At 40.2% G+C, this 27,102-nt stretch overlaps 1 protein-coding gene across 3 annotated transcripts; it reads right to left on the reverse strand.

Moving 5' to 3' along the window:
• Positions 1-299: 299 nt before the first annotated feature.
• Positions 300-23,126, reverse strand: HSD17B7 (hydroxysteroid 17-beta dehydrogenase 7). Of its 3 annotated transcripts, none has more exons than XM_032161128.1 (9): positions 22,981-23,126; positions 20,937-21,140; positions 17,235-17,327; positions 15,892-16,006; positions 13,879-14,073; positions 10,272-10,376; positions 9,489-9,545; positions 8,315-8,413; positions 300-820 (listed from the first exon to the last, which is right to left on the reverse strand). In XM_032161128.1, the coding sequence occupies exons 1-9, from the start codon at positions 23,013-23,015 to the stop codon at positions 698-700; spliced, it is 1,026 nt and encodes a 341-aa protein (XP_032017019.1). In that variant the 5' UTR covers positions 23,016-23,126; the 3' UTR covers positions 300-697. The 3 variants fall into 3 exon arrangements, with proteins under 3 accessions (XP_032017019.1, XP_058298986.1, XP_058298988.1); XM_058443003.1 differs by lacking the exon at positions 300-820 and adding an exon at positions 7,206-7,614 and having other exon boundaries at positions 22,981-23,090; XM_058443005.1 differs by lacking the exons at positions 300-820; positions 8,315-8,413; positions 9,489-9,545; positions 10,272-10,376; positions 13,879-14,073 and having other exon boundaries at positions 15,892-15,980.
• Between the last annotated feature and the right edge of the window lie 3,976 nt (positions 23,127-27,102).

The following is a 27,102-nucleotide window of genomic DNA, read 5'->3' on the forward strand; positions in this document are numbered from 1 at the left end:
AACCTCTGCGTCCTGAGTTCAAGTGATTCTCCTGTCTCAGCCCCCCAAGTAGCTGAGATTACAGGTACACGCCACCACACCTGGCTAATTTTTGTATTTTTAGTAGAGATGGGTTTTTGCCATGTTGGCCAGGCTGGTCTCAAACCCCTGACCTCAAGATCCGCCCACCTCAGGCTCCCAAAGTGCTGGGATTACAGGCTTGAGCCATCATGCCCAGCCCAATCTTTTTCTCATATGCATACAAGCATGCACACATACACAGTCTTGGAGATAATTCCAAAAGGAAGGAAAAGAGACAGTCATAGTTCATAGTTTATTACAAATGCATACTATCCAACTCAGTAGAAATCCACGTACCCTAGAATGTACAGAAGGTATGCAATGTTCCAGAGTGTCATTGTCAGTTCCGGTTTTATATATACATTAAATATATATATATATTGAGACAGGGTCTCGCTGTCACCCAGGCTGGAGTGCAGTGGCACAATCTCAGCTCACTGCAGCCTCCGCCTCCCACCCTCAAGAGATCCTCCCACCTCATCCTCCTGAGTAGTTGGGACTACATGCGCAAGCCACCACACCCAGCTATCTTTTTTATTTCTTTTTGTAGAGACAAGGTCTCACTATGTTTCTCGGGCTGGTCTCGAACTCCTGGTCTCAAGTGATCCTTCTGCCTTGGCCTCCCAAAGTGCTGGAATTACAGGCATGAGCCACTGCGCCCAGCCTGATTATCTGTTTTTTGAATAGTGACCCTAATGTGCTTTTCCAGTTCCAATAACTTTTGATAAAATTTTTCAGCAGTGTCTTCATCTAGGTCCATCTGGAAAAGAAGCAAAAATAGAGATGTCTAGAAAGGAAAAATAAGATGAATAGTATTTGTATAAAAAAAGGCATTCAATATATGAAATAAAAAGAAAGGAGGCAGCAGGAAAGGGCCATGGTGGCAGACACGTGGGGACTGTCAGGAAGCTGAGAGCCTGAAAACATACTAAATCTCAGTCTCAGTTCCAACACTCACCAAACCCACTGATGCTTCCCTTAAACAGCAAGACTGAAAGATCTGAGTTTTGCTATCTCCCCAAACTTTTATATGCCCAGGTAACAGAAGACATCAACCAACTGTGGTATCAAAGGACAAAACAGAAAAATCAAGAGTTTCATGAATTTCTAACGACTACTCACTTCCTAATATCAATCTGGCTTAGTAAAAGAGCCCTGGTTTTAGCTGGGCTCACTGCCCTCTGGATATAAGACGATACTTCAGCCTCCGTTGAAACAATGGGTACCAGAGCCATGAGACTATGTTCTGGCTAGTGAGATGTAAATAATACCTGGAGTCTCTTCAAGAGAAATAAAGCATCCCTTTTCTCTTCCCTCCTTCCATACCACTCTCGAGCCACAAGCCTGAGGGCCACGCCCTAAAGATGGCCAGGTGGTGATTGCAAGGAACTTGGGTACCTGACAATTTGTGGACTCGCCATGGCAGCCTCAGACTGCCTCTCTCCTAAATGCTTTTACATGCAAGAAAATTAACATTCTATCTAGTTTAATCTATAGTTATTTTACATTCTTGTGTTTCACGCAGAAAATCTCGACAGTATGTACAGGCAAACTTTCAGCCCTCTTAAAATACTGATATCCTTTTTTCAAGCCAACACAGAACCTAAACTTCAAGAACAGCCTCTTTGCTCACAAAATTGGAAAGCTAAAAATTAAATAAACTTTTGAACATTTTGAAAATAACATTTTTAAGGGCAGCCAGAGACAAAGGTCGGGTTACCCACAAAGGGAAGACCATCAGACTAACAGCTGATCTCTCGGCAGAAACTCTACAAGCCAGAAGAGAGTGGGGGCCAATATTCAACATTCTTAAAGAATTTTCAATCCAGAATTTCATATCCAGCCAAACTTAGCTTCATAAGTGAAGGAGAAATAAAATTCTTTACAGACAAGCAAACGCTGAGAGATTTTGTCACCACCAGGCCTGCCCTACAAGAGCTCCTGAAGGAAGCACTAAACATGGAAAGGAACAACCGTACCAGCCACTGCAAAAACATGCCAAATTTTAAAGATCATCAAGGCTAGGAAGAAACTGCATCAACTAACAAGCAAAATAACCAGCTAACATCAAAATGACAGGATCAAATTCACAAATAATAATATTAACCTTAAATGTAAATGGGCTAAATGATCCACTTAAAAGACACAGACTGGCAAATTGGATAAAGAGTCAAGACCCATCAGTGTGCTATATTCAGGAGACCCATCTCATGTGCAGACACACACACAGGCCCAAAATAAAGAGATGGAGGAAGATCTACCAAGCAAATGGAAAACAAAAAAAGGCAGGAGTTGCAATCCTAGTCTCTGATAAAACAGACTTTAAACAAACAAAGATCAAAGAGACAAAGAAGGCCATTACATAATGGTAAAGGGATCAATGCAACAAGAAGAACTAACTATCCTAAATATGTATGCACCTAATACAGGAGCACCCAGATTCATAAAGCAAGTCCTTTGAGACCTACAAAGAGACTTAGACTCCCACACAATAATAATGGGAGACTTTAACACCCCACTGTCAACATGAGACAGATCAACGAGACAGAAAGTTAACAAGGATATCCAGGAATTGAACTCAGCTCTGCACCAAGCAGACCTAATAGACATCTACAGAACTCTCCACCCCAAATCAACAGAATATACATTCTTTTCAGCACCACATCGCACTTATTCCAAAATTGACCACATAGTTGGAAGTAAAGCATTCCTCAGCAAATGTAAAAGAACAGAAATTATAACAAACTGTCTCTCAGAACACAGTGCAATCAAACTACAACTCAGGATTAAGAAACTCACTCAAAACCACTCAGCTGCATGGAAACTGAACAACCTGCTCCTGAATGACCACTGGGTACATAACGAAATGAAGGCAAAAATAAACATGTTCTTTGAAACCAACGAGAACAAAGACACAACATACCAGAATCTCTGGGACACATTTAAAGCAGTGTGTAGAGGGAAATTTATAGCACTAAATGCCCACAAGAGAAAGCAGGAAAGATCTAAAATTGACATCCTAACATCGCAATTAAAAGAACTAGAGAAGCAAGAGCAAACACATTCAAAAGCTAGCAGAAGGCAAGAAATAACTAAGATCAGAGCAGAACTGAAGGAAATAGAGACACAAAAAACCCTTCAAAAAAATCAATGAATCCAGGAGCTGGTTTTTTGAAAAGATCAACAAAATTGATAGACCACTAGCAAGACTAATAACGAAGAAGAGACAGAAGAATCAAATAGACTTAGAATGGCCATCATTAAAAAATCAGGAAACAACAGGTGCTGGAGAGGATGTGGAGAAATAGGAACACTTTTACACTGTTGGTGGGACTGTAAACTAGTTCAACCATTGTGGAAGTCAGTGTGGCGATTCCTCAGGGATCTAGAACTAGAAATACCATTTGACCCAGCCATCCCGTTACTGGGTATATACCCAAAGGACTATAAATCATGCTGCTATAAAGACACATGCACACGTATGTTTATTATGGCACTATTCACAATAGCAAAGAGTTGGAACCAACCCAAATGTCCAACAACGATAGACTGGATTAAGAAAATGTGGCACATATACACCATGGAATACTATGCAGCCATAAAAAATGATGAGTTCATGTCCTTTGTAGGGACATGGATGAAACTGGAAAACATCATTCTCAGTAAACTATCACAAGGACAAAAAACCAAACACCGCATGTTCTCACTCATAGGTGGGAATTGAACAATGAGAACTCACGGACACAGGAAGGGGAACATCACACTCTGGGGACTGTTGTGGGGTTGGGGGAGGGGGGAGGGACAGCATTAGGAGATATACCTAATGCTAAATGACGAGCTAATGGGTGCAGGAAATCAACATGGCACATGGATACATGTGTAACAAACCTGCACATTGTGCACATGTACCCTAAAACCTAAAGTATAATAATAATAATAATAAAAGATAAAAGGGATATCACCACCAATCTCATCAGAGAATACTATAAACACCTCTATGCAAATAAACTAGAAAATCTAAAAGAAATGGATAAATTCCTTGACACACCCTCCCAAGACTAAACCAGGAAGAAGTTGAATCCCTGAAAAGACCAATAACAGGCTCTGAAATTGAGGCAATAATTAATAGCCTAACAACCAAAAAAAGTCCAGGACCAGATGGATTCACAGCCAAATTCTACCAGAGGTACAAGGAGGAGCTGGTACCATTCCTTCTGAAACTATTCCAATCAATAGACAAAGAGGGAATCCTCCCTAACTCATTTTATGAAGCCAGCATCATCCTGATACCAAAGCCTGACAGAGACACAACAAAAAAAAGAGAATTTTAGACCAATATCCCTGATGAACATCGATGCAAAAATCCTCAATAAAATACTGGCAAACCGAATCCAGCAGCATGTCAAAAAGCTTATCTACCAGGATCAAGTGGGCTTCATCCCTGGGATGCAAGGCTGGTTCAACATATGCAAATCAATAAATGTAATCCAGCATATAAACAGAACCAAAGACAAAAACCACATGATTATCTCAATAGATGCAGAAAAGGCCTTTGACAAAATTCAACAGCCCTTCGTGATAAAAACTCTCAATAAGTTAGGTATTGATGGGACATATCTCAAAATAATAAGAGCTATTTATGACAAACCCACAGCCAATATCACACTGAATGGGCAAAAACTGGAAGCATTCCCTTTGAAAACTGGTACAAGACAGGGATGCCCTCTCTCTCCACTTCTATTCAACATAGTGTTGGAAGTTCTGGCCAGGGCAATCAGGCAGGAGAAAGAAAGAAAGGGTATTCAATTAGGAAAGGAGGAGGTCAAATTGTCCCTGTTTGCAAATGACAGGATTGTATATTTAGAAAACCCCGTCATCTCAGCCCAAAATCTCCTTAAGCTGATAAGCAACTTCAGCAAAGTCTCAGGATACAAAATCAATGTGCAAAAATCACAAGCATTCTTATACACCAATAACAGACAAACAGAGAGCCAAATCATGAGTGAACTCCCATTCACAATTGCTTCAAAGAGAATAAAATACCTAGGAATCCAACTTACAAGAGATGTGAAGGACCTTTTCAAGGAGAACTACAAACCACTGCTCAATGAAATAAAAGAGGACACAAACAAATGGAAGAACATTCCATGTTCATGGATAGGAAGAATCAATATCATGAAAATGGCCATACTGGCCAAGGTAATTTATAGATTCAATGCCATCCCCATCAAGCTACCAATGACTTTCTTCACAGAATTGGAAAAAACTACTTTAAAGTTCATATGGAACTGAAAAAGGGCCCGCATTGCCAAGTCAATCCTAAGCCAAAAGAACAAAGCTGGAGGCATCATGCTACCTGACTTCAAACTATACTATGAGGCTACAGTAACCAAAACAGCATGGTACTGGTACCAAAACAGAGATACAGACCAATGGAACGGAACAGAGCCCTCAGAAATAATACCACACATCTACAACCATCTGATCGTTGACAAACCTGACAAAAACAAGAAATAGGGAAAGGATTCCCTATTTAATAAATGGTACTGGGAAAACTGGCTAGCCATATGTAGAAAGCTGAAACTGGATCCCTTCCTTACACCTTAAACAAAAATTAATTCAAGATGGATTAAAGACTTATATGTTAGACCTAAAACCATAAAAACTCTAGAAGAAAACCTAGGCAATACTGTTCAGGATATAGGCACGGGCAAGGACTTCATATCTAAAACACCAAAAGCAATGGCAACAAAAGCCAAAATTGACAAATGGGATCTCATTAAACTAAAGAGCTTCTGCACAGCAAAAGAAACTACCATCAGAGTGAACAGGCAACCTACAGAACGGGAGAAAATTTTCGCAACCTACTCATCTGACAAAGGGCTAATATCCAGAATCTACAACGAACTCAAATTTACAAGGAAAAAAAAAAAACAACCCCATCAAAAAGTGGGCAAAGGATATGAAAGGACACTCTCAAAAGAAGACATTTATGCAGCCAAAAGACACATGAAAAAATGCTCATCATCACTAGCCATCAGAGAAATGCAAATCAAAACCACAATGAGATACCATCTCATACCAGTTAGAATGGTGATCATTAAAAAGTCAGGAAACAACAGGTTCTGGAGAGGATGTGGAGAAATAGGAACACTTTTACACTGTTGGTGGGATTGTAAACTAGTCCAACCATTGTGGAAGACAGTGTGGAGATTCCTCAAAGATCTAGAACTAGAAATACCATTTGACCCAGTCATCCCATTACTGGGTATATACCCAAAGGATTATAAATCATGCTGCTATAAAGACACATGCACATGTACATTTACTGCGGCACTATTCACAATAGCAAAGACTTGGAATCAACCCAAATGTCCATCAATGATAGACTGGATTAAGAAAATGTGGCACATATACACCATGGAATACTATGCAGCCACAAAAAAGGATGAGTTCATATCCTTTGTAGGGACATGGATGAAGCTGGAAACCATCATTCTCAGCAAACTATCGCAAGGACAAAAAACCAAACACCGCATGTTCTCACTCATAGATGGGAATTGAACAATGAGAACACTTGGACACAGGAAGGGGAACGTCACACACCAGGGTCTGTTGTAGGGTGGGGGGAGGGGGGAGGGATAGCATTAGGAGATATACCTAATGTAAATGATGAGTTAATGGGTGCAGCACACCAACATGGCGCATGTATACATATGTAACAAACCTGCACGTTGTGCACATGTACCCTAGAACTTACGGTATAACAATAATTTTAAAAAAAGGAAGAAAACAATTTATCTTCAATCAAGTTAGAGTTTTTCCATAATGGAACTGGAAGAAGCATTACAGAACTCTTCTAGTTCAACCCCATCTTTTAACAGAAGAGAAAGCTGACTTCCCCAAATTAATCAAAGGTTAAAACACTTTCTTCAATGCATTTCCATAAAATGCTAATGAGTATGTCAGTTTGTAGAACTAAACATTTTCCCCTTGATAAACAAATCATTCCTTCTAAGTTAATAGATAGTAAATTCAAATACACCCTGCTAGCCTAAAGTAAGCTATTAGTTTACAATAGAATTCCCCAAAGGGATGTTACAGGTTATGTAAAATTTGCTTTAAAAAAAATTCATGGTGAAGTACTGAAAACAGCAGGATAAAATATTTCACACACATTTCTTAACTGTTTCAACTTCTCACAGCCTTTACTTTGCTGATGTATGCTGTACAAGCCTCTGAAAGAGCGGAATGTAATATGAAGCATGGTTCAATTTTACTTGCTAGAGGTACTGCTTCTTGCAAATCTTCTCAAGAAACTAGTATCCCACAGAACATATTTTGAAAAAACCTGGAAGGTTCACTTTTAGTGAACAGATAGCACAGGAAGCCAAGTGCATGGCTCCCCTTTTAACTCATGCTACTAACAGAGGCCAAGATCAATGCCAGTTACTTGACTTACCTGAGATAACAGTCACCTCAATCTCGTTTTATCTTATGCTAATGCCTCGTCACAACAGGCTGGACAGTGGAAAATCGGAGGCTGAAATAAACCTTACGCATGACAAAAGTACAACAAAGTAGTTCTCTTAATTTAAAATAAATTTTCCCATTCCCCAGTATGTAACTCTATGTTTGATTTCATTGTAGATTATACGAAGTCTAAAAAACACAGTACTGACTTTTTTTCTGCACATTCTGTTGCTCTTCAAAACACCAATCTATTAAAGCTGATAATTGTCACAAGCAGAATTGAATACTCAAAGGGAAGTTAACTTCACACAGAAAAACACTTCATATTTCATCCAACTTGCAACGTATTTACTGAGCATCTACCATGTGCAAGGCAGCCTGCTAGGAAATGGGGTATGACCCTCTCCTCACTGAGCTTACATTCTGACAGGGGAACCTGAAGGTGAACAAGCATGATCTGCAACAGGTACGAGATGTCAAGAAAGCCTACCACAGCGGCACCCAGGCCTGGTCTACAGGGTCACTAAAGGCTATGGGATAAGCTCATCTGGAGGATGAGCAGAAATCAATCATTGATAGGCTGAGAGCAGCCCAGGTTGGGGGAACAAGATGTGTGAGAAGCAGGAGAGAGCAGGATGAAATAAAATCAGGCCAGTGTGATGCTGGTGAACAGTGAGTACCCAGAGAAGGGAAGGTGGGGGACTGAGGGGCTGGTCAGGAACATGGGCTTAGTTCATCAACCCAACAGCAAACATCAGTGCAACAATGTAAGCACATTTACCTTCTGGGTCATAATGTAATTTCTTCCAAAGCCAGTGGTGGCACTCAGATATTTGATCAGAGGATTGAGAGATTGGGGCTTTTGGTGGAAAAGCCATACCTGGAAAGGAAGGATGTGTCAATGATTTGTTTCTTCTGCCCAAGGTGAATGAGGCTGTGGAGATTCACAATCAGCACTTTATAGAGCTCCCCAGACAAATTGTAAACATCCTCTCAAATATCATCAGTGAATGGTTTGGTAAATATATTGACAACTAAATAAAATATAGCTTAAAAGCACTTGCTTCTATAACCAATTTGTATTCTTACAATAAATGCATTTATTTCTGTAACACTTACCAAAACGAGAGCATCAAAGCCAATTCCATTTATGTTTTCCTTAGCTAATTTCAATTAAGTCAAGATTTAAGAATCTACTAAGTACTACAGTGCTAGGTCCTTGGGTTTCCAAAGTGAATAGCAGAAATCCTGAAGGAGCTCAATGGAATGAGGGAGACAAACATAAAGAACTGACTCAGATACAATGGGTTTTTTATGTAGGACAATTCTGATCCGTTAGTAGAGGCTGCCTCTGGAGCTCTGGGTTGAAGAATATCACAAGAGACATCACTTGTGTATAGCAGAAAGGAGTATTATAGCCCATTAGTAATGTCTGCCATTGATGAGGAAACACATGCAACCCATTTGCCACGTGTGATTTAAGGAACTCCACTGGCTTCCTAATAAAATAACAACTTGATCCTCTAAGAGAGGGAAGAAAATCTTCATAGAGGGGAATGGTGTTGAACCTTGTTATCCTGGCTCTTGACCCACAAGATGCTCTTTCTCCATGGGAAGTCACGGACTGATTGTGCAGTCACCGTCCTGCTCTGCCTGCCCCTCCAGCTTCCCATTGCTCTGTCTCTCCTCTAGCTGCTGGTGTATCTTGCCTCTAAAGAAGTGCTTTCCCTACAGTCATGGTGCCCAATGCCATGGTAGATGTTAAACTTGCAAACTTCACTCCTAATGTTCTGCGCGTAGCCTTATAGTCTGCTTTAGTTCCAAACAGGACCTCAATTATTCACAGAGCTTATTCTCTTATTATCTTTTCTGTTGAAATTATTTCTATTACAAGTGAACCTATAATTCACATCTGCTAAGCCATCACATAAGTTATAAAAACTTCAGTAACACACCAGCGCTTCTGTTCCATTGTATGGTGTCAAAGTGAATGCATTTGCAAAAAAGCGAAGCTGCAGAGAAGAAAACAATAGTTATTTTTGTGGTGGTTTAGAATAGAGTCACAAAAGAATTATTCATTTAAATACTAAAAAAACCCTGACTTTCTGATTACAGAACATTTTTTAAGTAACAAAAAATAAAGTCAAAAAAGAAACATCACTTAATCTCCATTACTCCAAATCAACTACTTTTAACATGAAGGCCTATTTACTTCTGATCTTTACTTTATGCCTGCCCTAAAGGAGAGACACTTCTTCCTGAGCCCTAAAGACAGAATCATTTCCTAAAAGTAGCATTTTTCAATGTGTGCCACAGAAGCAATGGTCCTGCAAGATGTTCAAATCATGAAACAAAAATACGGTTCTATAGTTACATAATGCACACTTATCCCCTTCTTGGGAACTTTTGATGCACATGACCACTTTGAAAACTTAGAGAAGTCCAGTTTAACAATGTTCAACATGGGTTTTCTAAAATTATATGATTACAGAACTCTTGGGATCTGTGGTGCATGAGCAATGAAACATTCCTTTAAAGAGAAGTGGACGCTCAAATGGTGGTGTGGCAGTAACACTTAGAAATATTAAGCAGAGGTTTCACATTAAGTAAGTTCAAAAACCTCAAGTTAAATGGCATTCAGGTTCAATTCCTCAAATCATTTCCCAACCCTTAAACACATCTTCTAGGTCCCAAAAAGAGATTTTTATGAGCTAAGAAAATAAGTATTCATCACTTACTAGCAATATTGCCGGCATCAACAGTGTCCATATAAAGGGAGGCAGAATTCCGTATGTCAAATTGGTCAATGCTGTACCTGGACAGACCACACTGGAATAGAGACCCTAGGAACAGAGAGGCGTAGCAATAAGAATTTAACTCAATGCATATTGACTCAGTCCAGCTACATGCTAGTTAATAAAAGAGGTATGTACATAAGCCAGAAGTCAGGTAATAAAGAATTTATGTTCTGAGTTGTCTCTGAAGTTAGATAAAACATTTATGTTGAAGAATCATGTATTAAGAGAACCCATTGCGAGAGGCATCCAGGATGCAAAAATTAGTAGGACAAAGTCTCTATTCTCATGAACCTTGCAGTATGAAAAATAACCAATCTTAAAGCTGGGGAAGAAAAGCAGCGCCTGGTTATCTGAGTTTTCCCTATTATTGGCTTAACTGAAGATCAGCTTTTCAGTCATAACGAGCATTTAAGATCAAAAGATGTAAGGAGTACAGTCCTTGCCTTCAAGAAGTTTCTGGCCTAATAAATAGATAGCTAAACCTAAAGTATGTGTCTGTTTCCCTGCAAGTACATAAGACCCATACCTCTAGCTTGAGGTGGGTGCTCCCAGCATTAGGCTGTATGTGCTGTCACAAAACTTTCTCCAACTGAAGATCTCTAAATCAGGTCCTTAGCCTAGAACTCATTTTAGAAAGTTCCACCCTATAAAGAGAGCCCAAATTAACACAGAGCTTATATTAATCTAAAAGGTCCTATGTGATCTATAGTTAAGCCCTGGAGCCCTGGGATCATGGCTCTTATTGGGATTTGTTTTACTATTTTATTTGGTTTAATTTATACTATACATTTTATTTTATTTTATTTTGATATTGACTATTTTAACTCATTTTTATCATTTTTAATCTCATTTTTTCTTTTAAATAAAAAAATAGGAAGTGCCAGTGTAACAGACAGTTCAATGGACAGATAGCACCCTGAGCAACAGAACCTGGAGGCTTTTCATCCTTTATTTGGTATTGCAGAGGACTGGCACTGCCTGACATGGATCAACCATCCCTGAGAATCCCCTTGATTTACCAACAATCCTCTAGAAAAAAAGTCAAGAGCTAAGACTTATCCTCATGATAGTCCAAAAGTTTTTCCTAAGAAAACAACGTACTCTGCCCCTAAAACAGCTAAGGAAAAGTTCTTATTCTAGGAACTTCCTAGGAAGACTTGGGGACTGTTCTGTCCTAAACGAAGAAATCTTCAAACTAAAATCCAGCGTCTCCAACATATATAATTTTCTGATGTTGAGAGATAAACAAAAAAGAAAGAAAGAAGAAGACAATCTTAACCAAGACTGTATCCTTCCATTTGTTTAAATTATAGGGATTAAATTGTGATGATCCTGAGTATTTCTATACAGCTTGAGTGGGGGAGCATGCATGGATAATTAAAGTCTATCAGGCGGTCTATATAGAACCTGACAACATTTCCAGTAACACAGGGCTTCAAAAGGAATCCTGTAATGTCATTCTTTCTCAGCTGCTTCTTTCCTCGTAAAGGCCAAGGAGAAAAAGTCATTGGCTGAGAACCAATCTCAACAGATTTTACAAGCAATAGCTAAATCTCCCTCTTTCGTAAAACATAAAATCCCAAACCTTACTCGATAACTGAGACTTAAATAGAATCCCAGACCTTTTTATGAAAGGAAAAGCTAATCCCTCTAAAAGGGAGTTCACAGAGTATCAGGAAGCAGGTGTGACAAGTTTTTAAACATAAGAAACTTCAGAAGGAGGTGCACAATTGGGCCAACATGCTGAGTCCAACCTGCAATATTAACAGCCAATACAAGAACATGTACACGCATGTGCAGACCACATGCACTGACACCTACACACATGCACACACCCAAAAAATACATTCACAAACACATGTGCGCACACCCACAAAACCCGTACATGTACATATGAATCCCCTACACATGGGTAGGCACACAAATACATACCCACACTCATGCATATCCACATGTACATATTTGTACAGACACATGCACACACAAACTCATATTCTGAATAGAAAGCACTGCTGTGAGTGCTTCATACAGATCCCCTCAGTCAATCTTCCCAATAAATCTGTGAGGCAGGCACTATTACTATCCCTATTTTTCAGATGAGGAAACTGAGGCATAGGGAGATTAAATAATATGCCTAGGGTTACAAAGAGTCAGGATTCAAATTCAGTTCTAGAGTATGCTCTTAGCTTCAACTTTATAAGAGGCATGATTCAGACTGGGCGCAGGCGCTGTAATCTCAGCTCTTTGGGAGGCTGAGGCAGGCACATACCTGAAGTCAGGAGTTCGAGACCAGTTTGGCCAACATAGTAAAACCCTGTCTCTACTAAGAACACAAAAATTGGGTGTGGTGGCACATCCCTGTAATCCCAGCTACTCGAGAAGCTGAGGCACGAGAATCACTTGAACTCAGAAGACAGAGGTTGCACTGAGCCAAGATTGTGCCACTGCACTCCAGCCTGGGAAACAGAATGAGACTCTGTCTCAAAAAAAAAGCGGGGGGCATGATTCTAAGAGCCAGATCACAGAATACCACCTGATAACGGTAGCCATTCCAGAATAAGCCAGGTCTAGACCATCACATAAGGTTATATTTCTATGTCTAATTCATGATCCAAGAAGCACCCTTGAGGTAAGACATAATTCTTGATCATCTTTTTATTTCACTTTCCTCCTCAACCCTAAACCTGGCCCAGTGCCCTAAACATGATAGGTCTTTTGTAAATGTTAGTGAAATTAAACTTCTCCATAGTCCCATACTCATACAACACTGTTAATCAAAGCAAACAAAAGAAAATGTCCAAGGGGAAGACTGGAGATTTTCATGTAAGAATTTAGACCTGGGCAACAGAGACATACAAAGAAGCAGTAAACTGCAGACCACAGTGGCCACAAGGACTCGGTATGACCAACAAGGGTCACCATCCCCTGAAAAACATCCTATAAACTGACATCCTCAGAGACAGGGCTCTGGAGTCGTACCTAAAACCACCACTATCCAGAAGGTTTTATAACTACTTGACTGTCCTATAAACGTCTGCTATGACAAACACTAGGAGGCAGCATGGTACAGTGGGAAAAGTCCAAGCTATAAAGTCAGACAGCCTCGGGCTCAATTCTGAGCTCTGCCATTTACAAGCTGTGTGACCATCGGGTAAATGACTTGAGTTCTCCGAGATTTAGTGTCCTCATCTGAAAATGGTAATACTTAGACCCACCTCCACGTAATGAGGCAGGTATTTAATAACACACACAGATGAATACAGCAACTGAAACACAGCAAGTACCAAAACAGTAGCAATTATCACTTTTAGTAGTGTCACTCTGTTAACATAAGTTAGAATTCCTGAAGAACCACAGAATGATGATGAACTACCTATAACTATAATGTCAGGAGCCAATTATCTCTGCCTTAACACTTTCATATACACCAGATATCAATCTAAACTACAAGAGTTAGTGGAAAGCCAGCTACCTTACTAGGAAATCAACAGCAGGTAATTAAGAGAACCCTCCTCTGCCATTTCCATATCACTGAGACAGGCCTTACCTGCTGGTTGAAGTTCCTGTTCAAAGCTACACTCAAAAGGTCAGTGGCATATTTGGAAGAACTGTAGGGCTCCTTGCCTTTGCTATGCTGGAAGTCCTCGAGGCTGAAATTAGATTTCCTTGCATTGCGAGATGATGTCCAGATGAGCTGAGATGGACTGTCACTGTGACAGAGAAGAGGTTCCAGTTCCCGAATCTAGGTGAAAGAAAAAAAAAAAGAACAAAAAAGTATTAAAATATACTGGCAGAATAGAGATAAAAATTTTGAAACCACTGTACTGTATGGTAAGAGATTAGGGTCAGAGACATCAGTATTAACTAGTTATCTAAAAGAGACATGAATTAGTTACACAGAAAAATATTTATAGATATGTATACACACGAGTTAGTATGTACATATATATCTCTTAGTCTATCAGCAGAGAGGGTTTAGAAGACACTGATATCTCAGTAGCAATAAGCACCCAGATCTTGGTTTCTAATAACCATTCTCTGATAAAAGAAAACATATGTCTTTAGAAAAGTAGCTGATTCTAGGACTGAACAAGGAAATACACAAGATGAGTCTGAAGCATCTTGCAGTGCCAGATAGTAAGAAACTGCTCAAAATGAAAGCTAAAACAAAAAGAGAAAACCATAATGATGGGGGTGTGCCAAAGAGATACAGGAGCCAACTGAAAGCGTTCCCAGTGGCCAAAACTGAAAAAATTTGAGCAAGAAAATAAAATAGTATTTATAATTTCAAAGCAGAAAATACACAAACATGAGTCCATATGGATATAATAAACGATTGAATAAAGACATAAATAAAGGAGAACTGACAAATCTCCCTTGTGGAAAAAATCCAGATAATTTCTGTAGATAACCCACTCTCTTAAGGAGGCAGAGCACTAGCCAGTATGCACTGGCTGCACATAGCAACTTTCTTTCTTTTTGAGACGGAGTTTCACTCTTGTTGCCCAGGCTGGAGTGCAATGGCATGACCTCGGCTTACCTCAACCTCCGCCTCCCGGGTTCAAGTGATTCTTCCGCCTCAGCCTCCCTAACAGCTGGGATTACAGGCATGCACCACCACACCCGGCTAATTTTGTTTTTTGATAGAGATAGAGTTTCTCCATGTTGGTCAGGCTGATCTCAAACTCCCGACCTCAGGTAATCCACCCACCTTGGCCTCCCAAAATGCTGGGATTACAGGCAGGAGCCACTATGCCTGGCCCAACTTTCTTTCAAAAAGTAGAGTATGAAAAGGGAGAAAGAAAAAGTAACTTAACAATGGAGAAACCTGACAAACATTACCTCAAGCCAGGTGATCAAGGTTAATATCAACACTGAGAAGTCATACTGATAGAATACACCCTTGATATGATGTCATGAGAATGTCACTCTACCTCTGTGGCCTTCCTCCCAAAAACCACATTCTTCAGTCTCACCATGAGAAAAACATCAGACAAATCCCGATTGAGAGAGTCTACAAAACACCTAAGCAGTACTCCTCAAAACTGTCAAGGTCATCAAAAACAAGGAGAGTCTGAGAAGCTGTCACAACCAAGAAGAGCCTAAGAAGACATGACTGCCAAATGTAATGTAGTATCTTCAATGGGATCCTAGAACTGAAAAAAGACATTAGGCAAAAACAGAACCTGAATAAAGTGTGCATTTTAGTTAATAATAATGTAGCAGAATTGATTCATCTATTTTGACAAATGCATCATACCAATGCGAAATGTTAATAATAGGGGAAACTGGGTGTAGGGCATACAGAAAGTCTCTGTACTATCTTTGCAGTAATTCTGTAAATCAAAAACTATTAGTACATTTATTAAAGAAAAATCTACTAGGAAAGCTTCCAGAAGTATTCCATGCTCACAATAAACAAGGCAAATGCAATCAAGAAAACTCAAACATGAGATTAAATCAGTTAACTGGTTGCTCAACTATAATAATGCCCTGTACCCAGAGCTTTACAGAAACTATCACACCAAATATTAGCTTATTAAGCCCACAGCTTCTTTACCAGGATAAAATGGCCAAAGACATTGGTCTCAAACACCTCCTGAAGTCCATCAGCAGTGATCTTATCACCCTGGGTCAGCAGGCCTTCAGCTGTGGAGAACATATGAATCACTTTTCTGAAATAGCAGAAGATAATTGCATGACTTTTTAAAGCTTCTTTAACTGGAAATACTGAAAACACTTCCCAATCCATCCCCCTGACCCATAAACTACACCTCCCTTGATTCTGTAATGACAGGAATAAAAATACCTATTACTCAGACTGGGTTATTGTATTAAATGAAATGCCAAAGACCCTCTTTCCCCCCACTAATTCACAGAAGTACTTACATACTTATAGCTCACACTACCAATAGGAACTTGAGTCTCTCAAAAACCTCCTGCTAAAACTTTCTTCACCTCTTTCCCAATCAGGTTACAGGTAAACTGTTCTAAAGGAATAATAAGCTATGCCAAAGGGAAAAAGTCTTCCTATGCACAAAGTATGTTTAATTGTCAAAAAAAAAAAAGTTAAACAGATTGTTTTTTTAACTGGGAATTCTTCAAACATATTAATATAGTGTTCTGCTGGGAGGTCAATTTAGTAAGTCAAGACCAATGGAGGGAGGGAGAGGGAGAGGGAGGGGGAGAGGGAGAGAGAGGGAGAGAGGGAGAGGGGGAGAGGGGGAGAGGGAGGGGGGAGAGGAGAGGGGAGAGGGAGGGGAGAGAGGGGGGGGGGGGGGACAAGGAGGAAGAGAGAGAGAGAGTCTGTCTTTTAATGGAAAAGAAGTAAAGCAAAAGTATTGGTATGGTAAGTAGCACATAGTAAGAATGCCTGTTTATGAATAAGTGTATTGGGTCACAAAGTAAGATTTATTCCTATAAATAAGAATTCTCCTGGTTGTGTTTCAACATTTTTGAAAGCCACTACACTAATGAGTAATGAGAATCTCCCAGGAAGACATTAGTTGTCTGCATTTCCCCAACCTACTGGTCAGAGCACCTGACATACAGCTGGGAAATAGTTCAAAGCAGCTTTCCTGGAAATTGGAGTCTCTCTGAGAACTCTGCCTAATTTCAAAATGTTCTTGCTAATAGGCATATCCAGGCAGACCAAAAAATGATTTTCTAAACCATTTAGAATGCCCTGGAGACTTAGAATACCATAAAAAAAGGGACTTTCGGCACTCCCCACAAAAGAGGATTGCTTTTCTTTCATGATACGGTTGCAACATCTCCTTTTCCTGTCTTCAACCTTTTCAACAACCCCTTACCTTTCATCCCCCCAACTTAACACACCAGCGAAACTAGGCAGAAAAATGAACACATTCCTTCCAATCAGTTCATCCATAAAATGAAAATTACCTTGAAAAGAGGCCAAAGAAAAGTGCTTTGATATTTAGGTGTGGATTAGGCATGATCCCAGCATTTAGATATATACAGTCTAATCTCTGAAACCTGCAAGTAAACCACCGAACAAGATTATGAGTTGCAAGTAAAAACATCAGGACAAGATTGTATATTCTATCTCTAGAGTGACTAGAATCAAGGAGGCCTAAGAAAGACAAAAAATACTTTTTAAATTAATAAATTAGCCGCAGCAGGCTCAGAAGAATTTATAGTACATTAGAGTTACAGCATTTCTCAACAGTTTTTCTTTAGCTACAGTAAACATTTGAGAATTCTTTCTTTGGTAGTGGCTTCAAACAGAATCTATGGAGTCATCGTGGACTTTAAGTAAAACCTCTGATCAATAATTCCTTCCAGCTCTGTCCTCTCAATAAGGAATTGCAGCAACCCTCTATCTCTTAAACCCACTCTCCTCATCTTACAAAGTGTCTTGCTTTTAAAAAAAAAAAATCCACATCTCCTTTGGTTGACAAGTAACATTTATATAATATTGATATTCACCTGACCTGATCTATTAATGCTGAAATCTGAATGCCAAAATATATAATAAAACAGAAGATCCATGTGGAAACCTTTCAGTGTTCATGGACAAGTCCTATGTATGCTAAAATGATGAAAGTCCGTAAGAATACAATGAGATTATAAAAGATGAATGGGGGTAAGGTATTCTTGTTGGGCTCCCCCCTGAATACTTGTCATGGAAGGGATATGAAATGCTGAGCTGAAAAAGCATTTTCAGTTTTAAACCTATGTAAGCCTTCATCTAAGACTTACATAGGTTTAACTGTACTTGTTTTGAACTAGGTTCAAGGCAGGTAAAGCCTGCTCTCATGATACTCACAGACACCATAAACATTCAGAATATTTCCTAGAGTTCTATGTACCAAACTGCCTCTGAATAACCCAAGATACTAAGAGTCATAGCTTCTGAAGTTAGGACCCTGAAATACATACATGGTCTTCAATACAGATCACATACAACCATTTCTTGATCATCCTATAAATAATTGACAAATGACTCAAATTATTAAATTGACCATTTAAAATGCTGATATGGTTACCATCAGTTCATCATGTAAATGCCACAAAGATAGTGTGAGTTTATCCATTGTTGCTTGTTTTACTACCTTATTTGCCAACTTTTATCTACAAATATTAACATATTTGGCTAGGAACGGAGAGGAAATGTTTAGTAAAGACATCAAATTAAGCTGTGGCTTCAGTAAAATGACATACTACTCATCAATAAAATAATTGATACATTGCTCTAATACAGATAAAACAGAATCACTATTTCTTACTAGTTTTCATCTGCACTATCTAATAGAAGAGAGTGCTACAGATGGAAAGACCAGGTGTCAGGGATGGTGCTACTTGAGCCATTAGAAGGGATTCTCGAGCTCTCTTTAGCTCTAGTTTATTTCAGACTTAGAACTGAAGGAGATCCATTTGAGCCACTGGGTGCAGTTTCTTGACATAAGTAAGAATCTATCTGGACGCTTTCATATATTCCAAATTTGTGAATATCACCACAACCAACATTTCCTAAACTTGAATAACACCAACCATCTCAAAAAAAAAAAAAAAAAAAAAAAAAGGCTGTTTTGTGGACTAAATAAATACCTCAAAACTTCACTAAAATGCTGATGACAGGTACCTGGGACATCTCACTTATCACTTGATGCGCTCCCTTCTGCCCCACAGTCTCACTGCCTTGAATCTGTGCTAAGTTGCTAAGTATCTTACGAAATACTAAATTACTAAACTTGTGATAAAGTACTGAATATCTTGAAACTTTGAAGGCATTTGGGAATAGTCAGTACTATAAATGTTAAAACTTTAGGTCTCAAAAGTAAACTGCATCAGAATGGGATATTATTAACTGCGAAATGAAGGTTCTTTTCTTCCAAATAAGAAAATGTAACAAAATCTAAACAAAGCAGGTAAGACGCCAGCTGGCTAAGAAAGTGTGGGAAAAGAATGCCTGTAAACATGATTTAAAACACATAACTTCTCTCAACTTCATGGTTTTTATTTCCGTAAGGACATTCAGTATACAGTTTCACAGCCCTGGAGACTCTTAAGTTATGGAGGAGTAGGGGATATGGAATATATCAAAATTTATGTGAAAACAGAACCTAGAAAATCTCCTCAGGGTTTTTTTTTTTAAGATGCGGTGGAAAACTCTAATAGCTCAGCAGTACTGGAGACAGAAACCACATTTACAAAGGACTAAGGCCACACTGAGAAGAGCTGGAGTGAAGAAAACCAGCTTTCACTTTGTAACTTGTGCATTTGGAACAGGGAAATGCAAATGATTATCAATTCACATAAAATACGAAGCATTTTTATTCAGCAAACGTCTTCATCAAGAAGGCCTTCCTTGTTTCTACCCACTTCATTTTACTGTCCAAGGAAACAAGGTAGTTGTCTCTTAAGTGCCTCAATACTAAAATATTTGAAAATTAATTATTCCAGATAGCCCTAGAGCAGCACAGACTAGCGAAGGGTTCTTGGACTTTTTTCGTCATAAATTCCTCTTACAATTTAAAAACAAATAAATAAATAAAAAGCCCTCTCTGCCCAGAAAAATGCATTGTGCACCTACATTTTGTGTTCACTTTCTGGGGAGTTATACATCTGAGGACTCTATTCCTTCATATACCAAATATTGATCAAATGTCTATTACATGCCAATTACTGTGAAGGTGTGAACAAATCTTTACTGGCTTAGGGAAAAAAAATACCCCTTAGGAAGCAGAGAGAAGCCCTGGGGTCTTGGACCCACCCAACTAATATAAGATTGGATGACCTTCCTAGGCATATTACCCTTATTTCTGTGTCTCAGTTTCTTCACTTGTTAAATGTCACTCACTACTTGCCTTATCCACTTAATGAATTCATTATGTGAAGGAAAGATGTAAAAAATGAATTCAAATGTCAAAGGAGTTACTTTAACGTAAGGCAGTGCAACTGATCACACATCAGGATGTACTTATAAATTAGTCTCCATGAAATAATTATGATCATGATTGAGATTGAAAATGTGGTACTGGCCAGGTGCAATGGCTCACAACTATAATCTCAGCACCAACTGATCGATCACACATCAGGATGTACTCATAACTTAGTCTCCATGAAATAATTATGATCATGATTGAGATTGAAAATGCGGTACTGGTCAGGCGCAATGGCTCACGCCTGTAATCCCAGCACTTTGGGAGGCCGAGGCGGGCAGATCACTAGGTCAGGAGTTCGAAAACAGCCTGACCAACATGGTAAAACCCCGTCTCTACTAAAAATACAAAAATTAACCAGGTGTGGTGGCGCATGCCTGTAATCCCAGCTACTCAGGAGGTGGAGGCAGGAGAATCACTTGAACCCAGGAGGCGGAGGTTGAAGTGAGCCGAGATCACGCCATTGCACTCCAGCCTGGGCAACAGAGCAAGACTCCATCTCTTTAAAAAAAAAAAAAAAAAAGAAAGAAAGAAAGAAAATGTGGTAATGCGACACAATGGGTCACCCTATACAGATTTCCTCAACATAACTGCTTACACTGCACCTGTTTCTTTTTAGGTTTTTCTTTCCTCTCTTATTTTATTAAGTGTTATGCTGCACAATCACATGAGAAAAAAAATCCATCAGCAAGAGCTATACCTTTGCTTAAGTTCCTTGGAGGCCTGGAAGACTGACTGCAGGTTGCTGACATCCACCTGGACAATGGTGACCTCAGCAGTGGGGTGAGAGGCCAGCAGAGCAGCATGGACAGCTTCTGCCTTGCTCATGTTCCTGCACGCCAAACACAGATGAAGCTCATCATCTTCTGCCAGCAGCCGCTTGCAGAGGGCCAGGCCGATGCCACTGGGAGGACAATTCAGACACAAGATGTGGGTTATCTGGGATGGTGTCAGGTAGAGGCATTTCTCTCTGGTTCAGAAAACTGTGTCAACTTGACCTCCAATGAGAAGCCCAGATAGAAAAGACTCAACAATTATTTAAGAAGAGAGGAATCCTGCACTCCAATAGTCACTTGCTTGAGACGCAGTCTAGTTTGTGTTTTTCTCATTTTGAAAAACTTCAATGACACAATAAGTGGACTGAAAACAAGAGTTGTTCTTTAGTTTTTCTATTACTGGGCTTTATCCTGCCAGTGGTTTTCATTTTGTACTTATTATGCCACTCATGAAAATGATTTAATGTATCACCAATAGGGCTGAAAAGAGCATCTTATTAGCTGTTTCCCATGTGCATTTTGACTTTGCTGTCTAGGCTCCTCAGGGGCAAGGGCTCTACCACCTATTGGTATCATAAACACCATAAGGAGCACCAGAAATCTCCGATAAAGGAACAGATGAATCTTTCAGGATGAGGCATCAGTAACATGGCAGGATGTACAAATCCCTCTCAACAACTATGATTAAATAATAGAAAAAGAAAGAACTCAACATGATCAAGTAGAAGGTAGGAATACACTAAATATTAGATGAGGACCAAGAAAGGGAAGCAGGGTTGAGTACACCACTTGGAAACAAAGAACTTCAAAACCAGTATTGTAAAACCGCATAGGAGTGATGACAGCAGTCAGACCAGCCTGGCTGATAACAATGAAAAGCTGGGTAATACGTTCTCTTTCAAGACTTAAGCTGATTCCAGGCAAATATATTAATAGTTAAAACCCAAAAAGAGCCTGGAACCATCAGTAATCTGTTAGCACCAACAACAAAGCATCAAAAATATTTGTCCTCACATGAGAATAGTAGTCATTTCATATACAATTGCACATATCACAATATATGTAAAAGAAACAGACAATCAATTCTGCCTTACTCAGTACCTTCCACATAAGAAGCACCAATCAACTGTTAAAGTCACTTGAGAGGGTATGCTAAAAAGTTGCCAACTGCAGACACCTACCAAGCTGGCTTAGTTAATATGCATGTGGTTAAATAATTGAAAGTGGATCAATCTTAAATGTTTAACATGTCCTCTGCCTTAATCATTTAAAAATGCCAAATGCAACTAGTAGAAAAATGGTTTGATTGGCTTCATCCTCCACACATTTTTCACAGAAGTGCAAATGACAGGTAAAACAAGCAACAGAAGAGGCTGAGAGACTAAATGAGCAACCCTGGAATTATTATGAGCTGGTTATTCTGCACCCGAACCATGCCGTCATAGGAAAAGGTTAATTTTCTCTGGGTTTCTGAAGAGTATGTTAGCTCTCTAGCACTGAGCTAAATGGAACGGAATTGTTTTCTCTCCACCGTCCTAATGTTCATGGGTGTTCAAATTTGTAGGTAAAAGGCTTGTACAGACAAAACACCTGGAGTATAAGACATGATCACGTGGTCAGGAGCAAAATGTTGGGCAATGACGATAAATATGAACAGTAGGCAAAGATGGAAAAGGGGCGGAGCCCGCCTGAGTACCCCATTCCCTTGATAACCTCAGGATCATCACTGCGACACTCATCACTTACTGATGCTCTAGTTTTCCTTTTCACTGTCATGTTTAATACAAAGCACCAGTTACTGAGCACCTCAAGAGGCCGACACGCCCCACACCTGCTGCAGAGACTCCGGGGAACCTAGGCAAAGCCAGGGGCGGGCGCTTCCGGGGTCCGTTCGTGGAGGGTCGCAGACCCCTGCTCTCTCGGACCCCTAATCCGTTGCCGCCTCTGCCAACCCAAAGGAGGCCTCACCTGCTAGCCCCGGTGATCAAAACCACCTTTCGCATCTTCGCGGACTCACACTTCCAAGCAGTGAAGCAAACGCCGCCGCTGCTTTCGGAAGTCCTACGATTTCGGGCCGCAGCCGGGCCCACCTCACCCGTCACCAATCAGAGTACGGCCACGCCCCGCCTCCCGTTGCGTCATCGAGTCTGCGCTGATCCCTCCAATCTCAGTCCTCCAACCGTTCCCTGCCCTCGGAGACGGCATCGGGTGAGATAGGCCGAGGGGCGGAGCTGCGTGACGCAAAGCCCGGAGCCATTCCAGGCTCTTCTCGCTCCGCCTCGGCGCAGGTGTCCGTCACTGCTGCCTAGGGCTCAGCGGGCGCGTAATCTTTAATCCTGGTGGGGGCGTTACCCGGCGAAGCACTCAGGAGAGGAGCTTTGACACGCACTGGGTTTGTGCCCTGGCGCCTGAGATTGGCACTTCATTGCAGGAAGGCCTGACAGTATTTGCACCAGTGCCCATTTTAGAGAAAAGGTTTGGGTCTAGGAGCCAAAGTTGGGCAATTATTATCTAATTTTCCACTCCTTTTTGGATGTATAGATCCAGGCATTGTGCCACTTCACAGCGCAACTTTTGATCCCAGACCTCCTCCTCTAAAGAAACTTATTTGAGAAAATGAGCACTGATTTTATTAAGAACTTTATGTAGAATCAGACGTAAATTACCAGTATTCAAAACTTGGAATGTGGCGTGGAATCAGAATCTCAGAACTTCATTCTCCCAAGTAGAGAATGTGCTGTAACCTCCTGTATCAGTGCATCTCAAACTGTGCTAAAGGACCTGTTTTTGTTTCCAAGCCATCCCAGATGGGTGCTTTTAGAAAATACAAAAAAAAAAAAAAAAAAAAAGTGCTAGAAAAAGAAAAGCAAAAGGCATACAAAACACAAGCCCCGATTTTTTATTATTAGATTCAAGACATATAAAAGTACTCTGCCAAAATGAGGCAGAATAGGGTTTGGAGGCAGGGTACTTAAGGCCACTTCGTGCTGACTTCCTGAAGCTCAATCAAGGAAAAACAGCAAGGGCTGGGAGTAGGGAATCTAAGACCAATTGGTGCTGGCTTCCCAAAGCTGGATCAAAAGGAAAACACCTGGGTCTGGGGGCCGAGAACCTAGGGCCAATTAACACCAACTTTCTAAAGCTAAACCAGAAGGAAAAACCCCATCTCCCCACTCCCCAGTAGCAAAGGATCAAAGGCTACTCTCCCTACAACCTTCTGTTCCCAGACCAAACTGAGGGTTGGGCTGCTATTTTTCAAGGCCCAATAACGAGATGCAGATGAGCTGGGGAGGAAGAGAGTTTTTATTTATTTCTGTAACCGGTTGCAGGGAGCAGGCCTGGAAATTATCGCCAGACCAACTCAAAATTACCGTTTTTCAGAGCTTATATACCTTCTAAGCGAACTGTCTACGTGTAAGTGTGCATTTATCTAAAGACATAAGTGATTAACTTCTTTTAATCTGTAACTAAGGTCTGAGTCCTGAAAACCTTCCTCTGGAGCCTCCGTAAATTTACTTAACCTAAATGGGTCCAGGTGCTGGGGTGATTACCCTTGTATTCTCTCCTGCTAAGTCATGGAGGTTTGAGGAGTCCTCTTAGACCCCCCAATGAACTTGTTTGTGGAGGCCTGGGGAGTTTCTTCAGACCACAATAATACTTGTTTAATCCTAAAGGGGTTCTGTTAAGAATTCTTTCTTTATTTTGTATGCTTTAAGAGGCCCAGGAAAGGCCTAGGCAAAATTCTTGATGGGCTTTTGTTACATCCCAGCCTTTGTATAAGGGCACTGGCTTTTAATATTTAACCACTTAGTCAGTACTGAAACAGTTGTTAGTGAGACCTGGCCTGCCACACTTCCACCATGTCTCAGATGGAAAGGGAAAGTGCCTTGGACTGGCTGTGGGCCAAGCACTAAGCATGGGCCATGCCATCATCTGCATAGGGCACAAATTCACCTCAGCCTTTACTTAGCCACAAACCAAATCCTTCATCCAGATAAGGGGTAGCCCATAGAGACCTCAAAAGAACTACCTAAAACCCAGAAAACTTTGTAACTGGGCCCTTGAGCCACCTGCTCAGGCCCACTCCCACCCTGTGGAGTGCTTTCTCAGTTTAATAAATCCCTGCTTTTGCTTTCACAGCTTCGTTCCTTTGTTACTTTGTGCATTTTGTCCAACTTTTTGTTCCAAATGCCAAACACCTGGACCACTCACACTCAAGGCCCTCCTTCTGGTGACAAAACTGCTATAAAGGTTTCTAATGCTTGTTCTAGGTTTCTGTATTTGTAGCAGACTGGTAATGGGACCATCACTAGCCCCAGCTCATACAGAATAAAACTGTGTATCATACATCAAACTCTACTGAACATACTTTATTTAATGGCCTCTTTCAGTGTTTTAATTATTTATGAACAGCAATGATCCCTAAAACACTGAGATAATTTATATTGGCTTTTGATCCTAGAGGTTTTGATTAATGATACCAACTTACTTAGTAATCATTTATCCTATATCGAGAAAATTAGATTGAAAGAACAGATCTGGTTATTAGAACATTAGATTCCTAAATATAAATTTTTTTTTTTTTTTTTTTTTTTTTAGATAGAGTCTCGCTCTGTCAGCAGGCTGCAGTGCAGTGGTGCTATCTCGGCTCACTGTAACCTCCGCCTCCCGGGTTCAAGCAATTCTCCTGCCTCAGCCTCCTAAGTAGCTGGGACTATAGGCACACACCACCACACTTGGCTAATTTTTGTGTCTATATATATATATATATATTTAGTAAGATGGGGTTTCACCGTGTTGGCCAGGCTGTTCTTGAACTCCTGACCTCAAGTGATCCGCCTGCCTCGGCCTCCCAAAATGTTGGGATTACAGGCGTGAGCCACCGTGCCCGGCCAATAAAACTTTCTCGTGGGGGTGGAACTCAGCTCCTACACTTATCCCACTTTCAACTGTTCTAAAGAGACCACAATTTAACAATATTTTCTGAAAGTCATGGAGTAAAATTAAGCCTAATTGTGAGAGTCTAGACCCAAAGGCTCATTTTAAAATGTCCTAGAGCTCAGAGGTGATGAGGAATAAGAAGAAGGAGACCAGGTTGTGTGGCTGTCCCATAAAAAACTCATTTCTATAAAGAAGGGAGAGGGCCTGGGCTGTGGAGGCTCAGCATTACCTCAGTCTCAGGATGACTACCAGCTGAAGACAGACTGAATTAAGTGAAGTTCAGACAGCTACAGAGCAAGACCATCTGTCTCTCCTTTCCCCAAGATTTTCATTCAAGCCAAGTGATGAAACTGCTCTCTTCTTCCTTTTTTTCCACTAAAGTTTCTGCTTTCAAGGTGTTACGACTTTTGAAAGATGGGCTGAACTGCTAGAGGTGCTCAGAGATACTAGAATAGAGTTCACAATAGATGCCATTTAATTTTATATTTTACAAATATTTTATCACTCATAGGACACAGCTTGATAACCATCATAATATGTTGTTATTGATGAGTGAATGGACAGGTATTTTTTTTATCATCATAAGTTTATGTTTTGCATGGGCTCATTCTGTTCTCCTGGAAATCAGAAGAACAATATGGTACACAATGATCCCATCTATCCCTGCCAAACCTCGGCCCTGTGATTTATTTACCATGTCCAGTGCTGAAAAATGTGCTCAGAAAACTCACATATTCTAAGAAATAGTCTCAGAAAACTAAAAGTATAAACTTATTCTCAGAGACCAGGTAAGAAATGGGTTGTTTGGGGTCATTTCATTCTAATCTCTAGAAAAATGACTGAATCTAAATTCTGGTTTTCATAGTTTTTTTTTGGTTTGTGCATGTGTGGGTAGTCTGAGACAGACTATATTTGGATTTAAAAAGGATTTCTGTGTATCAAACAAGACAACTCTGTAACCATAACAATAAGGGATCACCAGTTAATTCTGGACAGGATTCCCCAGAACTGGACTAATTAATGTGAGGACGTAAAATCCCAGTGTCTCGTATGTTTGGATATGTCAGAGACCAATATGCTTTCTTCCCAATAAACAGTCAACTCATATGTTAGAGTCCTATTTAAATAATCCTTTGTTGGAAAGCCCCA

This window comes from Hylobates moloch, unplaced genomic scaffold (genome assembly GCF_009828535.3).
Source record: "Hylobates moloch isolate HMO894 unplaced genomic scaffold, HMol_V3 SCAFFOLD_8, whole genome shotgun sequence".
Lineage (NCBI taxonomy): Eukaryota > Metazoa > Chordata > Mammalia > Primates > Hylobatidae > Hylobates > Hylobates moloch.

Bases quoted from the DNA above. Each gene is read 5' to 3' on its own strand.
- HSD17B7 (XM_032161128.1), bottom strand. From the start codon at position 23,015: ATGCGAAAGGTGGTTTTGATCACCGGGGCTAGCAG. The intron at 21,141-22,980 runs GTGAGGCCTCCT...TTGTCCTCCCAG, and splicing joins TTGATCACCGGGGCTAGCAG to TGGCATCGGCCTGGCCCTCT. The intron at 10,377-13,878 runs GTAAGGCCTGTC...CTCTGTTCCTAG, and splicing joins ACAGGAACTTCAACCAGCAG to GGTCTCTATTCCAGTGTGGT.